The sequence below is a fragment of the Papio anubis genome, chromosome 4, assembly GCF_008728515.1.
Source record: "Papio anubis isolate 15944 chromosome 4, Panubis1.0, whole genome shotgun sequence".
In the NCBI taxonomy this organism is placed as follows: Eukaryota; Metazoa; Chordata; class Mammalia; order Primates; family Cercopithecidae; genus Papio; species Papio anubis.
Window position 1 is genome coordinate 88,890,208 of NC_044979.1, and position 18,700 is coordinate 88,908,907.

At 37.6% G+C, this 18,700-nt stretch overlaps 1 protein-coding gene across 30 annotated transcripts in view; it reads left to right on the forward strand.

The window, feature by feature from the left end:
• Positions 1 to 18,700, forward strand: part of HDAC9 (histone deacetylase 9) — a 709,012-nt gene that overhangs the window by 676,453 nt on the left and 13,859 nt on the right. For all 30 annotated transcript variants that reach the window (XM_031665979.1, XM_031665983.1, XM_031665980.1 and 27 more), the window contains one exon: positions 3,882 to 3,931. In XM_031665979.1, coding sequence (XP_031521839.1) covers positions 3,882 to 3,931 — 50 coding nt within the window. The remainder of the gene's footprint in view (positions 1 to 3,881; positions 3,932 to 18,700) is intronic.

Here is an 18,700-nt window from a genome sequence, read left to right on the forward strand (position 1 = left end):
ATCTTGGAAAGCAATTGTAAGGAAGAATTAACAGTTACTCATTATAACACTTACAATATACCTTTTTAAACAAGTGGCAAACATCTCTAAGTTTATGACATGCAGGCATATGAGTGAGCATAAATATGCCCACACATGTGTGTAACAGTATAGGTAGCAATAGCTTGGGGAGAAGTAAGACCAAAGGGGAATACATAAAGATTATCCAATTTTTAGAAAGTACATTGCTAATATTTGATGATAACAATAATATATACTATCGAATTCACATATATTATTATGAATACAAATAAATCAATCTAAACATATATGCTCATTTTTTTCCTTCTATTTTAGAAACCAGTCTCTGTACATGCAGATGCTTTACATAAAATACTTCTTTTGCTGCAAATATTGTATAATAAATGTTCTTATTTTAACATGAATCAATAATCCTACCCAGCTAACCAAAAAGATGAAGTAAACCAGACATTTTAATTGTCATGATTTTATGAGGTCATAATACTCAAGCATTCAAAAATAGGGGACTGTGTCCATGTCATTATTTTTTAATTGAGTTAAGAAAAAACAAGTACAAAACCTCCCCCACTTTTTAAAAATCTCTGGTCCTAAAGTATAAATCACCCTTCCAACTTTATTGGAACAGGCTGGGATTGATCAAATTGTGAATATAAACACACATTTGATAGTTGAGAGGTGCTCTAAACAACCATTGTTCCACATTTTAAGAGAAAAGACATATTTATAAGATAAATGAAGTTTAAACTTTTGCAACATCAAACTTTTATTTATAAAACATGGCTTTTTTTTTTTTCAAGAAATTTGGCACTTTTGAGCAAACCTAATTTTTGTAAAACATTTGATGGGTGTATCATTTTAAAATGTGATGATTTAAAAATGAATTTCCATATATAATTTTAACTTGGACGAAGGTTCCTTTCATGTATGTATGTGATGAAAGCAGCAAGTACCTATGATTCAATTTTTAAAATTTTAATCTAAATAAATTAGCCATTTATCTCATTAATTTTGAACATTTGATGTGAAATAATATTCCTACAGTTGATAATCTTAAAGTTAGCATTCTATACATGTGTGGAGTTTCATATACAGTTCTCAGCGATCATTGCAACAATTTCACTATTGTGTGTGGGCTACATGAGTACACAGAAACAGGGATGTTGCATTCTATCAGGTCTTAAGGTTGAGCACTAAATTCAACCGCGTCAACACTTCAAAACTACTTCTCTTTCCCTAGTGTATCCAAAAGTTTATCTAATTTTTCTCAATTTCAGTTCAAAGTGAATAATTCTATTCTTTTAAAAGGTTAACTTTTAATACTTTTTTTGCTTTTTGTGAAATTCGGATTCTTGTGGGTTTTTGTTTGTTAGTTTGTATCTGGAAGACCAGGTTGAAGCGGACATATGTGAATGTATAGAAATTCATAATCATCAAGATGTTTTCTCTCTTTTTATCCATTCCTTTCACTTCCATATATCCTACTACTTCCCCCAGTTCCTCCCCATACAGACGGGAGATGTCTTTTCTGAGTTAAATTAATGCTATTTCCCTTGATAGTTGTGTTCTAGAGTTAGGAGGAAAGGTTTAAATAAAAGTTCAGTATGACCAGACCTATCAGTCTTTGTATCTTGAAAGACATCTATAGACGATAAAATAATTGGATGTGAAAATGAACATCATTTATCTCTTTAAATACTCTAGACCCTGTAAGGTGACATTGAAAAGACATTCTCTCCAATTATTTCTGGTGCAAGGTTTTCCTTAGCATTAATATTCCTGTCGCTCTTATAACCAGTTTCCAGTTGTCTTGCAGCTAGCCAAATTTCAGTGCATTGATAAGACAATATAATTAAAAGTAAATCCAGTCCGTTTGGTGAAATAAAAGTTTCTCACCCATTTCTAAATTTAAAGTATCAATTATATGCCTGTTTTGTATTATGTAAACATTCTCCTAAGTAGTTATTAAATAATAGTATTAAATAAATCTCTCCTAAGTAGGATACTTATTTTGCTAATTCTCTTGGGGGTTAATAATTTTTTAAAATTACTCTTAAAAACTAATTTATTGACTGGGCACAGTGGCTCATGCCTGTAATCCCAGCACTTCGGGAGGCCGAGACAGGCGGATCACGAGGTCAGGAGATGGAGACCAGCCTGGCAAACATGGTGAAACCCCTTCTCTCCTGAAAATACAAAAATTAGCCAGGCATGGTGACGCGTACCTATAGTCCCAGCTAGCGGGAGGCTGAGGCAGAAAAATCGCTTGAACCTGAGAGGTGGAGGTTGCAGTGAGCCGAGATCTCACCACTGCACTCTAGCCTGGGCAACAGAGCGAGACTCCGTCTCAAAAAAAAAAAAAATTAACTTACTGTGTTATGATATTATCTTCATTCCTGTTTGTTGACTATGAAGAATTCAGAGACTAAAATGTACATATATATTTTAATCTCACAGGTGACATATGAATATACTCTTGCAAAATATTCAAGGATACAGATATATTTTTGTTAGAAACAACAACATAAGAAAACTTTACTCCTCCCCAGAAATTTTCATGTGCCTTTTACTGGTGCCAATATTGCAGTTTTAATATTATTTTATGATTTTTATTATTATTTTAAATTCTGTTGATGTCTCATCTTTTTGTAAAAATAAAGATCTCTCTTTATAACTAGATGGCTTCATTTGCACATACATTTTTCTTTATCGTTTTTCATATTGTAGTAATTGCATTTAAAAAACCAACTCATATAATTTATTGTTTTCAAAACAAACTCTCTTCTGTGACAGTAAAAGCTATTTAGACTTTTACTGACATGGCATATGAATTCTACTACAAACCTGTTTTCAATTTTAATTTCTCATTTCATTGACCATCGATAGAACAAATGAATGGGATAGGTGAATTGGAAATTTGTACCTGCTCTACCACTGAACTGCTGAGTGACATGCTGAAGTCCATTCAGAACCATTTGACTATGAAATAGAAATGTTCACTGCCTTTCCCTGTGATTACTCCACAGGCAGATTTTAATGAAGATTTAGTAGCAGTTACTACTGTTTTTCTCTATTCATGTAGTAGATAATGTAGAAAATAAAAGTACAGGTAAACAAAATAATTACTAAAAATCCCGTGAAACACCAGTTCTAAGAGATACTCACAGTTCAGTTTTGGGCATATATTTTTGAAGAAGATATTTTATATGGATATTGATGTTGTATAGATCCCCAAATGGGATTATCTGTCATAGTGTACTGTTTAAAAAATTGTGGATGTTAGAAGTGGCTTATGGTGTACTTGGCCTCAGCTCTATCTTAAAGTTGATATAGCTCTTATAAGCAGCCATACTTAGCTGTGTCTTAAGTAGAAATTAGGAATAAGTCTGTACATTTGAGAAGATATTTTAATATTTGAAATATTTTAAAAATGACAGTATGTGGTGGCATAAACCTTGTAGCTCAAAACATCCCATTAAATGAATATACTCAGTGAATAGCTGAATTAGTTACCGTAAATTTAAAAAATTGTAGTGTATAATACAGACATGTAGGCCAACTTAAAAAGAAAAATCTTGTGACCCAAATCTTATGAGCATGTGTTTATTCTTGTGGGGCAACAGACTCTACATGCAATAATATTTATATTGATTTGCTTTCAGTTCTTATTTTTGTATACAGATAGAACAATGATATTCTGAAAATTAACTGTATTGAATAATTGGTCTGAAGTTCTATTAACTTAATTTTGCATCAAGTGATAAATACCATTTGACATATGGTTATGTGTTAATAAACACTAACATTTTAAGAACTATATAACCCCAATTTATATATATTTTTTATGTCCTCTTACTCTATAGGTGATGACTCTCAAAAGTTTTTTTCCTCATTACCTTGTGGTGGACTTGGGGTAAGTACGAGTTGGTTTACTGCCTTTAAATAACATAAAATCACACAAAAAAATCTTTTTTGATTTATCTATTCAGTTATGTATGAGGTTATTTCTCAGTAAAGGTTATGCTAGACTTCAGGACTGCCTACATAATTTGCAGAGCTAACTGCCAAATTAAAACATGGCAGCCCTTGTTAAAAAAAAAAAAAAAAAAAAATTCTTAAGAATTTCAAGATGGTGGCAATACAGAATTAAACCAAGAGCAAGGCCCTTCTAACTGTAAGTTCCCATGTGACTGCACAGGTCACTCACTCATGAAGCCAGCTTTGCTAGGCCTTTATATAGCTGGAGAAAAGGTGATACAAGAGGGTTTAACAGTTTTGCAGCCGAATTCCATTTTCACTAGAATCACATTGAGTATGCACATGCATTATATTCCTGGTGAAAATGGCATAGACATCACAAAGTGCTTTACATTATGGGACATTTTTTGGTGAACCCCTTGGGGACATTTTTATCTTCAATAATTAAGGTAAGTGTTTTGACTCAACATATTTAGACCACATTTCAAGGACAAATTTGTTAGAACCCAGCAACACATGAAGAAAAATGTCTACATTTTTGTAGATGACTAGAACATACCCTAAAACCTGAAATCTATTTAAAGTTAACCCTTACCAGTGACAAACCATCATCCTGTAGAACTAAGTGTTATGTTAGAACAACATAATTCTAGGCGAAGTTTTCAAAGACTATGGTATTTAAGTCAATTAAATTGACTCGATGTTGAAGACAAAGAACAAAACTAGTCACATGTATATCGTGTTTTAAACAATTGTTTTGCTGGAACTAAATTTGATGCAAAGAAATCGCGAATATTTTCAGCTTATTCTATCATTTTGATGATGCCAGTGAGTTGTAGCCTTTTAGTCCTTTGTCTATGATTCTGCCAGTTCTGGAAAACAGTATGGTAGCTATATCCATTTGCCTCTGTGTGGACTTTACAGTTTGCCAACAAACTGAGTCCCAAAACAACCTTGCGAAATAGTCGTTGTTATTAACACCATTTTGCAGATGAGAAAGTGAAGGCTGGGAGAAGCTAAGTTATTTTCCTGAAGTCACACAGTAAAGGGTAAAAAGCTGAAAGTGTGGGGGTGATGTACACGTCCTTGTCGAGGAGTTCCAAAAGAGCTTTCTAGGCACTTGCATGGCTTTCATCTTTAACAAACTAGCCTCAGCTTCCCCCTCCTCCCTCTGGGTCAGCAGTGCAGCAGTGTGGCTGATGTGGTATAACCCCTTTGTGACAGCTCACCAGTGACTTTTGCTTTTTGACCACCAGCATAGGACAGTCATCATCCCACATTAATCCTTGCTCATTTTTAGCCAACCTCCTGTGGAGCTGGGAGCTTGCAAAATCATTCTGGAAAGCAGAGGATAAGCTGACTTTTAAAATGGGTTTCATTGGCTTTGTGCTTATTTTCAACATCTCAAATGGCTGTTTTATGAGAATGGCTGCCTACCTGTAAAAGAGGCAAAAAATGAAACAAACCTAATGACTACTTAATGGGAAGAGCTATGTGGAGGAAATCAAAGCTATTAAAAGGTGGTGGCCATCAAACCCCACTCATTTAGAAGTATAGATGATCCCCGAGTTATGATGGTTCAATTTATGATTTTTTGATTTTATGATGGTGCAAAAATGATATGTATTCAGTAGAAACCATACTTTGAATATACAGTCATTCTATTTTTCACTTTCAGTACAGTACTCAATAAACTACATGAGATGTTTAACACTTTATTATAAAATAGGCTTTGTGTTAGATGCTTTTGCCAAACTGTAGGCTAACGTAAGTGTTTGGCATGAATAAGTTAGGCTAGGCTAAGCCATGATGTTTGCTAGGTTAGGTGTATTAAATTCTTTTTTGACTTAGGACATTTTCAAATTTCAATGGGTTTATCAGGACTCCATCATAGGTCAAAGATCATCTGTATATTTAATGTATGACCCAGGACTGAATCGAGGCCATTCCCCAGGACTCACCTCCCAAATCTGACCTGGGACGTGCTTTTAATTCACTATCCCTTCAATGCAAAGCTCCTCTACACAACCGCTCTAAACCCAAATTGACTTCTTATTTCTCACATAGGACTGCTTTAGTAAACTCTTCAAAATGACCAAGGAATGAATATTGGCTGCTTCCTCTGGACCAGTATATTAAACATAATGCACAGTGCACAGTGTGGGTCATAGAGTAAGTCCTTAGTAATGTCCCCAGAGCTGACCTCACCTGGATGGTGGCAGCAGTGGTGGTGGATAAATCTGGGGGTAGGCCGGCAGAGGCAGAAGAAGGAGCCCTGCATTGTTAGTTTGACTCTATCAGTGCTGGAGAAGGTTGGAGAAGAGGTGATGCTTATGTAGGTCAGGGTGGGTGTGAATGTGTGTGTGTGTGTGTGTGTGCGCGCGCAAGTTTGCACTTGCTGATGCTCTTGTGAACTAGTTTGACTCAGCATTTTTGTTTACAGGAATGAAATAGTTTTCTTAGCCTTTCACAAGCCATCTTGCCCTCTCAGATTTTTGGTTTTGGTACAAGTCTTAGGAGAAACCCTGGGTCCTCTGGATTTAAGCCAGTCTAAATTTTCGCCTCCAGGACAATCCCAGACAGATTAGCTATACGAAAGATCCCCAGTATGATCTCAGAGGGCCCCAACTTGGCAACATGGGAGCACCCTAGAGATTTTGGAAATTACTGAAATGACTTTTGTCTTAAGACACGGTTCTGTCTCAAATTACCTAAGATTGACCTGATGATTTCCATTCTGCAATACTCAGTTATCCCCAATTGTTAAAGTAAACTCCAGTTCCTTAGAATATATAACTTCATTCTAAGCGGGTTTAATATATGCCTACAGAATACTGATGGGTTAATTGGCTTTTGAGGACACTACCTGGGACATTATGAAATCAGAACATCTCTACTTCTCATTAAAATTCCCCCTAAACTTATACATGGTAATTTAGTGTTGGTCAAGCAGCTCAGTGGATGAACGATATTTAAGGTGCTGTGAAATGTGCTCTCCAGAATTGCATTTCGAGCAACAATGTCAAGGTTTCTGAATTCCTTTGTGTTTGCTTTTTATTTTGTTCAGTTATTATGGCATGACTCATTTCTTATTACTGTGTGATTACACTACAAGAAAATGCACCAGTTGAAAAGAACATTTGACCAAATCCCAGGCCTTGGTCAATGTGTAGTAAAATAGATAATTAAGGGACTCTGAAAACAAGAGCCAGTGCAGGATCACTTCAGTTCTCACTCCTCAGGGTACATCACTAAAAATAGTGATCATTTGCCTGGCCATCTGACCTGCTGCTGTGTGAAGAAATCTTGAAGTCATTTCTCAGCCTCATTTTCCCCTCTTCACTTGATAGGCCACAGAAAAACCCACAAAAGCAAGGACGAGCAGGCTTTTATGATAATGTCGTCATCAGCTCCCAGCTTCAAACGCTTCTGCGGCTTTTGAGTTGTCATTTATAACTTGGAACTGAATCGACCCATAATTCCCCTGATACACTTAGAGAAATTGATAACAGACTCTGCGCTTCTTTTATGGCTCAGAGGAGGCAACTCCAATCACATCACTATTGGCAGGCAATATTATTTTTTGACATGGTTGTAAAAGTATAAAGGGGCTTATGGCATTTGTTTAGATGAGGAATGGGCTCTCAAGCTGTGCTGGGGTTTACAGGACCAGATCAGTGAGAAGCAAAGGGAATATGATGTTTGCAAACAGGATATGATTTTATATAAGTTTGGGTTTCATGCTCTGTTCCCTGGGGAAAGCCCTGCAGACAGCAGAGAATTCCACTTTTATCCTACAGCAGACAAGCTTCCAGGGCCAAAAGGCAGAAAAATAAACGTGGTCAATGGGCAGTGTCAGACCCTTGATTGGAAGAGGAGGAGCTGTGGACGAGGGAACACAATCCCCTAAGAGGAATGAGGATTTGCAGGGCATGGGCAGAACTGGGGCCTGCCTAAGTGGTTGAAGATATGCAAAAAGAGGCTCTAAAAGGTTTAGTGAAGGCACCTTCTCCAGCAGCGACTCAGTCAATCTGTGAACACAAAGTTAGCTTTTTATTCCAACTTTTCCTCTGTTCATATTCTGTTTGATTACACCTAGATCTGACACACTTAGGAACGTCATTTTTGTGATTGGGGAAGAGGAGACGGGGAGAAGGATTAGGTGATTGTGAGAGGGTGGTAATTTAAGGCCCATTTGAATTGCCCTGAGGTTTTCTGCAAACATTTCAGTTGTATACCAACTATACTCACTATGCGAGAGGCAGATTTGGATGAAATGTCTTCAATTTTCTTTTATCTTGTCAGAATTAAAATGTAAGCTCTCCCCTCTTATTTATAAATTTATAGATATATGTGTGTATATACATATGTATACACACATACAAGAAATATTGCATTATATATACACATAATCAGGAGAAAATTGTATTTTATACCACGTGTATATCTTCATATTATTTTTCTAATTATTACACCACATTGGTCTTTCACATTTATCCTTCCCAGTACCAGTAAACAATATTCTAGTGGCCAGCCCTACGAAGAGCTGCTCTGGTGTTTCCCTCTCTATTATAATACTAGGGAATGGCTTTTGTTTTATGACCAAATCTATGGACATATAGTTAAACTCCATGTGACAAAACTTGGTTAATAATGCATTTTACTGCTGTGATTTAGGATGGTCATCTTTGAAATAAAACCAATATTTTCAAAGCCATAATGTGTGCCATCAGATGAGGCATGAAGGGCAGGAAGAGTAAGATAAGGCTTGTTGTCGATGACTAGACAAGGTGCAGCATGCAAAAACCAATGAGATAAGACCACTGCTCTCAATCTCACTTGCTCACAGCCTGGCCATTGGGCTGGTTTAGAAAAAGGCTAAGCTATGAGAGCACAGAGAAGGAAGCTTTTAAAACAGCAAAGAAAGAAGAGCGGTATGGAAATTACTCAAGCAGTTATAAGCTAAATCTTCAAGAAGAGTTAGTAATAAATGTGTGTGAGTTGTGTGTTGGGGGTGGTATGAGTACAGGGTCATGGGAGGCAGCCAGGCATTGACTGTTCAGGCAATAGAACACACCATATTTTTGACAATTGCACCAAGCTGTTGCCAATTAGTAGAGAATTTTTTTTCTTCCAAAAAAGGAGGGAAAACCCCACCTTCTGTTTATGCCAAAACTTTGCATATTCCTGAGGTTTTGATATTGACTCAGAAACCTCTTTCTTCATATGTTATTTCCACCCAATTATCCTGAGCAAGCACAATGCCTTTTGTTACATCAGCAGAAAGAGGAGGGGATAGCATCTGTTTCTCACATGCAGTAATCAGGGTAATGTTGACTTCCCTCCTATTAATGTTCAACTCAAACCTGGCTTGCAATCAGTACTTCATTTCCTCCACTATTGCTATCAAAGAAGTATCACAAACTTTTTCCCTCCAGCACAATAAAAGGATCCACCCTGATTTGGAATCTCTCTTTTTTATATCTCCTCTTCCTAATCGTATTTGGATTTTCATCAGTTTCAGACTTGATGCAATTGATACTAGCAAGAACACCCCATGGCACCTGGCAAAATTAAAACTGAGAAGCTGCCTTAATGAAGCTGAGAATTTAGTTTCATGCTGAAAATTCTATAAAAAGATTATGTCGCCTCAGACTTGGAAAAATTTGTATGAAATATTATTAAAATCAGGAATTCCTTCTAAATTGCAAAGGAAGTTTCCAGTATCGCATAGATTATGCTAATTGTGTACACTCAATAACAGTTGTTGGGATGTAGACAACACTCCTTACAGAGACATGCATGTATACATTACTCTGTGTATGGGACAAAATGTGAAAATGTATAGAATCATTAAGCATCCAATGCCCATTGCAGAAAAGAAGACAATGAGAGAAGAAAACCTTAATTTTCTCCTTAAGTCACTTAGTTGCAGCATCTCATCTGTGATTAAATTCTTTCAGTTGCTTTGACATTACGGCTAAGTACAACAAGATGCATTTTGAAATAAGAATACTTCATTTTTTTGTTTAAAGTAAACATGAATATCACAAAGCTGTTAAAATTCTTCTGTTGACAAAATAAGAGGCTAAAAAAATGCCATAATCAAAGATTTATGTGTGTTTTTTACATTGCTGGGGCCACAAGACCTATTTTTATTTTAAAAAAAGGTATATATATATACACACACACACACACACACACACACGTATAAAAGCAACTTGTCTACCAAAGTAATGTCAATAACAGAGAGGAAGAAAACGATTGTGAACATTGAGACAAGAAGAAATTGAGCCTTAGGCTTTGTAGTTGCTGAAGGTAAATGGATTTGACGAACTTTAAATTTCTATCTAACTTAGAAGATCTATGGCTCGATTAAATAAAAACTGAGAAAGTAAAACATACTTGAATACATTTGAAAATATGATCATCTACTGATTGCTACTTCTGACTGCCAAGGAGACGTAAGGCTTAGATCAAATGAAAATTTAGAGTAGACAAAGGAAAGGGGACTACCTAAAAAAAAAAAAAAAGAATACTTGTAACAGCCTGAAATGCAACTACATTCAGGCCCACCTAAGCTTTTCATTTTAATGTGAAGTAACAGCATTTGTATTTTTCATCTGTCATATTTCCACTCTGAATAGTTAGTTCAGATCTAGATATTAACCTCCGTAACAAACTAATATCCAATACGTAAAACTGATGTGTCATTATTGGATTTGTCTTTGTGAAGTATTTTAGCCACAAATTTAGTAAAGCATCACTTCTAAACTTTCATTAGTGGACAACAATAGTTTTTTTTCAAAATTCAAAACCAAAATAAATCAGCTCTCTGAATGCTTGAGCCATAAGCAGGTAGTTTACAGTGGAATCCCTAGGATTTAATCATTCCCCAACTTAAGAAAAACCCATAGCTTCTGAGTTTTAGACTAGCAGTATCATTATTGCAAGAGTGTCTTAACTTTAAATATAAAATAATAAGTAAAATAAAGGAATTAAATGACTAAGCAATGATTCTCTTAGCAATAGAGCATGCATTGAGTCATTGTTTCTATGAAAACTGACAAGACTATTAAAGGACTAATATATTTGATATTTATATGCACCTGAAATCATTTGGTAAACTTATTCTGTTATATTCCAAATAATATGATTTATATCATCTCTAATTGATATTTACTGTAGATACAAACAGACATTCCTTGGAAACATTGCAGATTCAGTTCCAGAGCAACACAGTAAAACAAAAAGCACAATAAAGTGAGTCACACAAATGTTTTGTTTCTTAGTGCATATTAAACTTATCTTTACACTATCCTATAGTCTATTAAGTGTACGATGGCATTATATCTTTAAAAATGTACATAATTTTAAAACTATGTTAAAAAATCCTAATGATCATGTGAGTCTTCAGTGAGTGGTAATCTTTTTGCTTGTGCAGGGTTTTGCTTCAATGTTGAGGGCCTTACTCTGGATAAAGCTTTGGCTTAAGGGAATGTGGTTGGGTTGATCTTCTGTCTAGACCACTCAAACTTTCTCCATATCAGCAGTAAGCCTGTTTCACTTTCTTAGTATTTGTGTGTTCACTGCAGTAGCGCTTTTAGTTTCCTTTAAAAACTTTTCCTTTGCATTCACAACTTGGCTACCTGTTCGGCACAACAGGCCTGGTTTTGGCCTTCTCAGCTGTCAACATGCCTTCCTCACTAAGCTTAATCATTTCTAGCTTTTGATTGAGAGTGAGAGACGTGCAACTCTTCCTTTTACTTGAAGACTTAGAGACCATCATAGGGTTATTAAATTGTCTAATTTCAATATTCTTGAATATTAGGGACTAGGGAGGCCTGAGAAAGAAGAGATGGAGGAAAGACTAATTGGTGGGGCAGAAATCACACACAACCTTTATCAATTAAGTTCACTGTCTTATATGGGCATGATTCATGATGCCCCCAAACAATTACAATAGTAATATCAAAGATGACTGATCATAGATGGGCATAAAAATAAAATATGATGAAAAACTTTTGAAATATTGCATGAAATACCAAAATGTGACACAGAGACAGGAAGTGAGTACGTGCTGCTGGAAAAATGACGCCCATAGACTTGCTCAATTTGGGGTTGCCACAAACCTTCAATTTGTAAAAAATCAAAGTATCTGAAAAGTGTAACAAAGTGAGGCACAGTAAAACGAGCTGTGCCTGTATAGATCCTCCTGACGATCTGTAAGCACTTCTCAAAATGACTTGTTTCATTTTGAAATGTGACCATTTAAGAAATAAAAACTAAGGCCTACAAGTAGTGAAATTCTTTGCAACTAAATTGATTGCTTTTCTCTCCTTAATCTATTGCCTCTTTTGAAAGACAATATACCATCCTTTCATTCATTGTTAAATAAGCATGTAGTGTCCCATGTGCCAACTATGTACTGTCCTATGTGCTAAGTATGAAGCAACATGTAGACTCACATTTTTTCTTATGTTGTGTGTTTTTTTTATCCTTTTCAATTCCCACTCATATATCTTATCATACTTATCACTTAGACTTTGGGTTGATTTTCTTCTATTCGTGTTTGTCAACTCTGATGGGAATGGCCTGGGAGTTCATAGGAATAAGGAGAGAAGATAATCAGAATATCCAGACTCAGTTGAACAAGATTAAAATTCAGTTATCTAATGAAATATTTCTACAAGATGACCTTCTTGCCTCAGCTTTCTTTGATGGAGGCATCCAATTTATTTTGTTTGTTTGAGACAGGGTCTCGCTCTGTTGCTTGGGTGGGAGTACAGTGGTGCAATCACAGCTCATTGCAGCCTCAACCTCCTGGGCTCCAGAGATCCTCCTGCTTCAGCTTCATTACAAGCTAGGACTACAGGCACATACCACCACATTCAGCTATCTTTTTTTTTTTTTTTTTTTTTTTTGTAGAGATATGGTCTCACTGTGTTGCTCTGGCTAGTCTCAAACTCCTTGCCTCAAGCAATCCTGCCACCTTGGCCTCCCAAACTGCTAGGATTACAGGCCTAAGCCACTGTGCCTGGCAAATTCTCATTCCAAGAGCTAGGAAGTGCAGTATCCAGCATCAGTCCACAACTCCATTAATAGCAAATGCGGAAGAAATTCAAAGACCAGTGCTCAGTGGTGCAGACTATTCTCTGTGCTTCTGAACTTACTATACTCACAATTTCCAATGGTTTTCACGACTTGGGGTAGAATTCATTTGCTCACTTATTTAGTAATTTATGTACACACAAATGGTTATTGAATGCTTATTGTGTGCCAGGACCTGCAGACACAGTATTGACCAAAACAGAAGATGTTTTATCCTACTGGAACTTATATTCCAGTTGGAGAGACAAATAAGCAAGAATGAATGACTTTAAATATATGTGCATGTATGTGATGCTGATGAATGCTATAGAGAAAAGGAAGCAAGGAAGGGGTGTGGAGTCTTACAGGGTTGGGGAAGAAAACTAGTGGTTAATGGGAAGTGTTGCCTTTTGGATATTGGAATAGACAGGTGAGGGGTGACCTGGGAGTCCTGGTTTCTTGTGGTGACTGACCTAAAGAGGGGTACAGAGAATAATGAGATCCATACTGAGGGTGCAAAGCTGAGTGGTAGGGAAGCAAGGAAAGTTCAGGAGGTGGGGAAGAGGCATACCCAAACTGCTCAGAGTTTGGGGACCCCATCTCACTCTCATTGGTGAAGATGTGGACATCTAGAGGTAGGGTTGTTCTATTCAGAACACATAGAGCTTCTGATCTTCCTTCTAACAACTGGATTGAGGTGTGGCAATAGGTGATGAGGGGGCAAGTTGAATTTCTAGGCACACCCTGAGATCCTGACATTTCTCTTCAGTGCTGGCTATGGAGGTATGCAGAAGTTTGGGGGTGGGGACACACTTATCCAGGCACTCAAAGATTTGGGACTCAGTAGCAGGTCCCGGACTGTACGATATCTCTCTGGGTAGTTCCAGATATTAGCAGCACTGTGTGCTTTGGGGTTCCAAGTCCCTGGAAGGTTACGTGGACATACTTTTCTTTTTAAATTGGGCAGCTGCAAATTATATACAGCACTCCAACACCTGCCCGTTTTCAAGTCTAATAAAAATGTCCTGATGTTTGCATGACCTTTGCAAGTGGTTTTTTTTTTTTTTTTCCCTTGTGCATTTTAGTGTCTTCTTAAATAACATTGTCACATTGGGGCCTCAGTTGCTCTGGCTGGTCCATCCTGATTTATGTCTGAACTGTGAGATTTGGGGTAACTGATTTGTTGGTCCCATTGTGTTGGTGCATAGAATGGGCCAAATAATGATGACGTCTCAATTTCCATATGCCCAATTTCCTGTTGTATGTATATAGTGCAAGAGAGATAAAAGTCTGAATTCCAGGGTATTCTTACTATTGACAATCAGTTTCTGATCCCCAGCATTTTCAATATTAAATGAATAGAATCAATTAAAAAAAAAAAAAACTTGGCTAAATTTTTTAGGACTGTGCTTTAACTGTTTAAGCAAAATAGTATAATTCTTGGCTTTGACCCCAGTGGTATTCAGAGGATTGACCTTAATGATGGGATTATTCATCAAGTAAAGGGACAGGTAAGGTACCATAGATTAGGTCAGGCAATAGAGAATCCTATAAAACATACCCTCCTGATTCTCACAGAACCAAGAGGGCTAATTCACAGCCTCACAGCAGAGACTAGCCATTCTTTACACAAACGTTCCAATGATAACCTGCCTCAATCTCTTTTAAACCTCAAATAATCCCAGAGGTCTTATTGCTAAAGATGCAATGAGGTTTCCTATACTACAGAAAAGGAAACAAAGGCTCAGAGAGGTGAGTAACTTGTTCAGGTCACAGAATTAGTAGGCCGTGGAGTAGAGAGGGCCTGATTCCCAAGCTTTTAACCACAATACTATGCACACACAGCACAACTCACCATAATTTCAACCTCATATGATTGTCAACACTCCTTTCCCAAGTGAGAATAGCCCTAGCCATAAGAAAAAAACAACCGCTATTTTTGCCAAGAGCATTCTCTTTTTTATTGAAATTCCTATGAAGTATTAAATCCATGCACTCAAACATCATCAATTTTGGGTAAAAAAAAATTACACAGCTGTACACAGTATTTCAACCCTAACTAGAACACTGAAAAGTCTCTGTCCTTGGACCAAACCACTGTGGGATGAGATACAGAGAATCTCATTTCGCACACCTACTGAGTCAGAGTTAATTTTATTAAGCTGCACTCTGGAGAAATGAGGCTCTAATGTGCACTGTCCAGTGAATAAAAGGAGTGGCATATTACGAAGTACCCTTTACACAATGTGGACATCAGATTAAATGAAGAAACAGGAGGAAAGTACTAGCATGGTATTTCTTGGCTCTGTCTCTAACTCAGTCTTGGTAGAACTGACCAGTAGTTCACTGAAATTTGGTAACAACAACAGGGACTCTCAAATTCCTTTACTGGCCACGTAACCCACAGGAATCCATATATTACTTGGTAAATCTATGAGTCCCCTGGATCTTAAGTAAGGATTCTTAGAGTCTGAAGATGTAGCCCTTTCACCAGAGCAAACATATTCCTCTCCTTATTCTTGTTACTGGCAAGTAAACAGTGAAAGGGAGATTTTTCGGAAGATAAAGAGTGACTAGAAATTGCACAGGCAAGGTCAATGAAGCTGCCAGAAAGCAGTTGATCATACCAGGAGATGGTTTGTGGTAGAGCATTAATGATCACGGCATGCCCCTTTTCTCTTCCAGCTGCCACATTAATAGTTCACGCCTTCTTTCCATATGGAATATCAGTCACAGTATTCATTCATCATATCCATGGCTTTACTTGGAATCTGAACGTCTTCCCTGTAGCTGCTCTGTTTCTTTTTCATCTCACCATGACTAAAGAAGCTAAGGTGTGGGCATTATAACCTACAAGTGATCCCAAAGGAATGGCTGTCATTCATGTCTTCTTTCCAGTGTTGAACAAAAGAGAGAAAGCATGTGGGTTCACCCACCCATTGTCATCATAAATCCATCCCAGCTCCATTTCAAGACTTTCAGGGTTTCAGCAGAACATCTAACATGAAATGAATATATACATTCAAGGAGTTGGTATGTTGTATCACAAGGGAGAAGGGAGAACACCCATTATTACAGCCTCAGAGCTGATTGAAAAAGAATGCAATAAAGAATATCAGAGGTTCTCAGACCAGAATGATGATTCTCATTGTTATCCCACAGGAGGAGAAAAGGGACAGTCACTCAGAGTTAGAAAGGGCTCTAGAAGTTTCGAAGTGTTGACACCTAAGTGTCCACAAAAGTGCTCAGAATAGCTTTATGATTTTAGGAGAAGTATCCTTCTGCCCAGCCGGAATCTGAGAAACCAGCAATGCAAAGGCTATGTTAATTATTATATCACTTATCTGAGACTCGGTTTCTTTATCTATGAAATAGGGCTAAGCAAGGCTCCCACATGGCATTATTTTGAGGATCAAATGTGAGAATGTAGGTTATCACTGGCAGCTATACATGGAAATGAGCACTTTGCCACCCTATGGGATCACTTTGAGTAGAGTCAGGTCTGCAGACGGTAAACAGACTCCCTGATTTAAAGGTTCTCAAAAGCCCTATGCAACCCTGAGGTCTCACCTGGCCTATCTATCCAACTAATGGTCTACCATTAGAATCAAGGCACTGCAGGAAGACTAATAAAGGGAGGGAGGACATTGTTTTCAGAAGTCCCAGTGATTAAGCATCTAGGCAGAGAACCTTCATTTAGGAACTCCAGAATCTGGATTCAAATCTTTACATTGTCACTGTTCCAAAAGTGCTGTTTCAACTCTAAAGTGCAGATTCCAATTCAGCAGGACCGAATGGGAGCTGAGATTCTGCATTTCTCATAGCACTCAGGGATGGCATTGCTGCTCATCCGTGTACCACATTTTGAGTGGTAAGATCCTGTAAGACCATGAACTCACAAATCATTGAAATTGCTGGGCCTCAGTTCCTTCATCTATGAAGTAAGGTGATAAATGAAATGTGATTTATTGTCTTCTCTGGGGATCAAATATGTCATTACTGTGTGATAGTACTTTATCCAAATTTAAAACAGCTTTTTACAAAATTCATTTTTCTTCAGAGATCAGATAGCAGGCTCCCATTAGCTTGTCACTGGGGATCTTGATGACTTAAGTCTTACGCAGTCTGTTTCCCTTGGGAAAATAGTGAGTGGGGAAGCTTCTGTGAGAGACAGGAGTGATACATGACAACAGAGATCCAGGGCACTGGGGACACCACAGATGTTGCTGGATGATTCAGTGAAGAAGCAACATTGTAGGATGATGCACCAAAGGAAACACCAAATGCTGGCAAGCAAGAGCTGGGAGGCTAAACATGGTGCTAACTGAAGACCAGAGAAGCAGTCATCACTACATTATGGATGTATTGCAGGACCCAAGCAGCAGTGATGTTTGTAGATTAGAAGTTTAGCTACAGTAAAGCCCTGCAAAGAACAGTATCACTATACGATTCTTTTGTTCTCATCTGTTAATTCATTCCCTCGACAAAACTTGTTAAGCATCTATTATGTGTCAGACCTTGAAGACAGAGCAGTAAAGACAGACACTCATAACCCTATGCCTATGACACTTGCACTAGCTCTCATTGCCCATCATGTTCTAAAGAACATACAGGCCGGGTGCGGTGGCTCACGCCTGTAATCCTAGCACTTTGGGAGGCTGAGGCGGGCGGATCACGAGGTCAGGAAATCCAGACCATCCTGGCTAACACGGTGAAACTCCATCTCTACTAAAAATGCAAAAAATTAGCCGGGCGTGGTGGCAGGCACCTGTAGTCCCAGACACTCGGGAGGCTGAGGCAGGAGAATGGCTTGAACCCAGGAGGCGGAGCTTGCAGTGAGCCGAGATCGCACCACTGCACTCCAGCCTGGGCGACAGAGCGAGACTCCGTCTCAAAAAAAAAAAAAAAAAAAAAATGAATGTACAACACAGAATATCTTTTTACAGTTCATATCTGTATTTGGCTAGCTAGGGCTATCATAATACAATACCACAGATTGGGTGGCTTAAGCAACAGGAATTAGTTTTCTCAGTCTGGAGCCTAGAAGTTCAAATGTTGGCAGATTTGATTTCTCCTAAGGCCTCTCTCCTGGGTCTTCGGATGACCTTCTTCTCATTGTGTCCTCACATAGCTTTACTCTGTTCACGCGCATCCCTGCTGTCTCTTTCTCTTCTTATAAGGACATCAGTCATTTTGTGTTAGGGCCCCACGCTTATGATCTCATTTAACCTTAATTATCTTTTCAAAGGATTTATTGCTGAATATGGTCACATTGGGGTTAAGACTTCAATATATGAATTTTGAGGAAACACAAATTCAGTCCATAACGATATTAATGTGCAGGGTTTGCTTTGGTTGAAACCACAGCTCTTCATCTCATCAACTATGTAACTTTGGTCAAGTTACTTAACTTCTTTACAGCTCGATTTACTCTTTTGTAAAGGTGACTAGTAATACATTTATAAAGCTCTCATGAGGAATAAAATAGGTAGTGTTTGTAAAGTGCTTACTGGGGTCCAGCACCTAGTAGGTGCCCCAATCTTACCCACTATGCTGTTCTTTAAACGCTGACCAAAGATATTTATTTTTTGCTTTCTTTGGGCAATAGATTTGA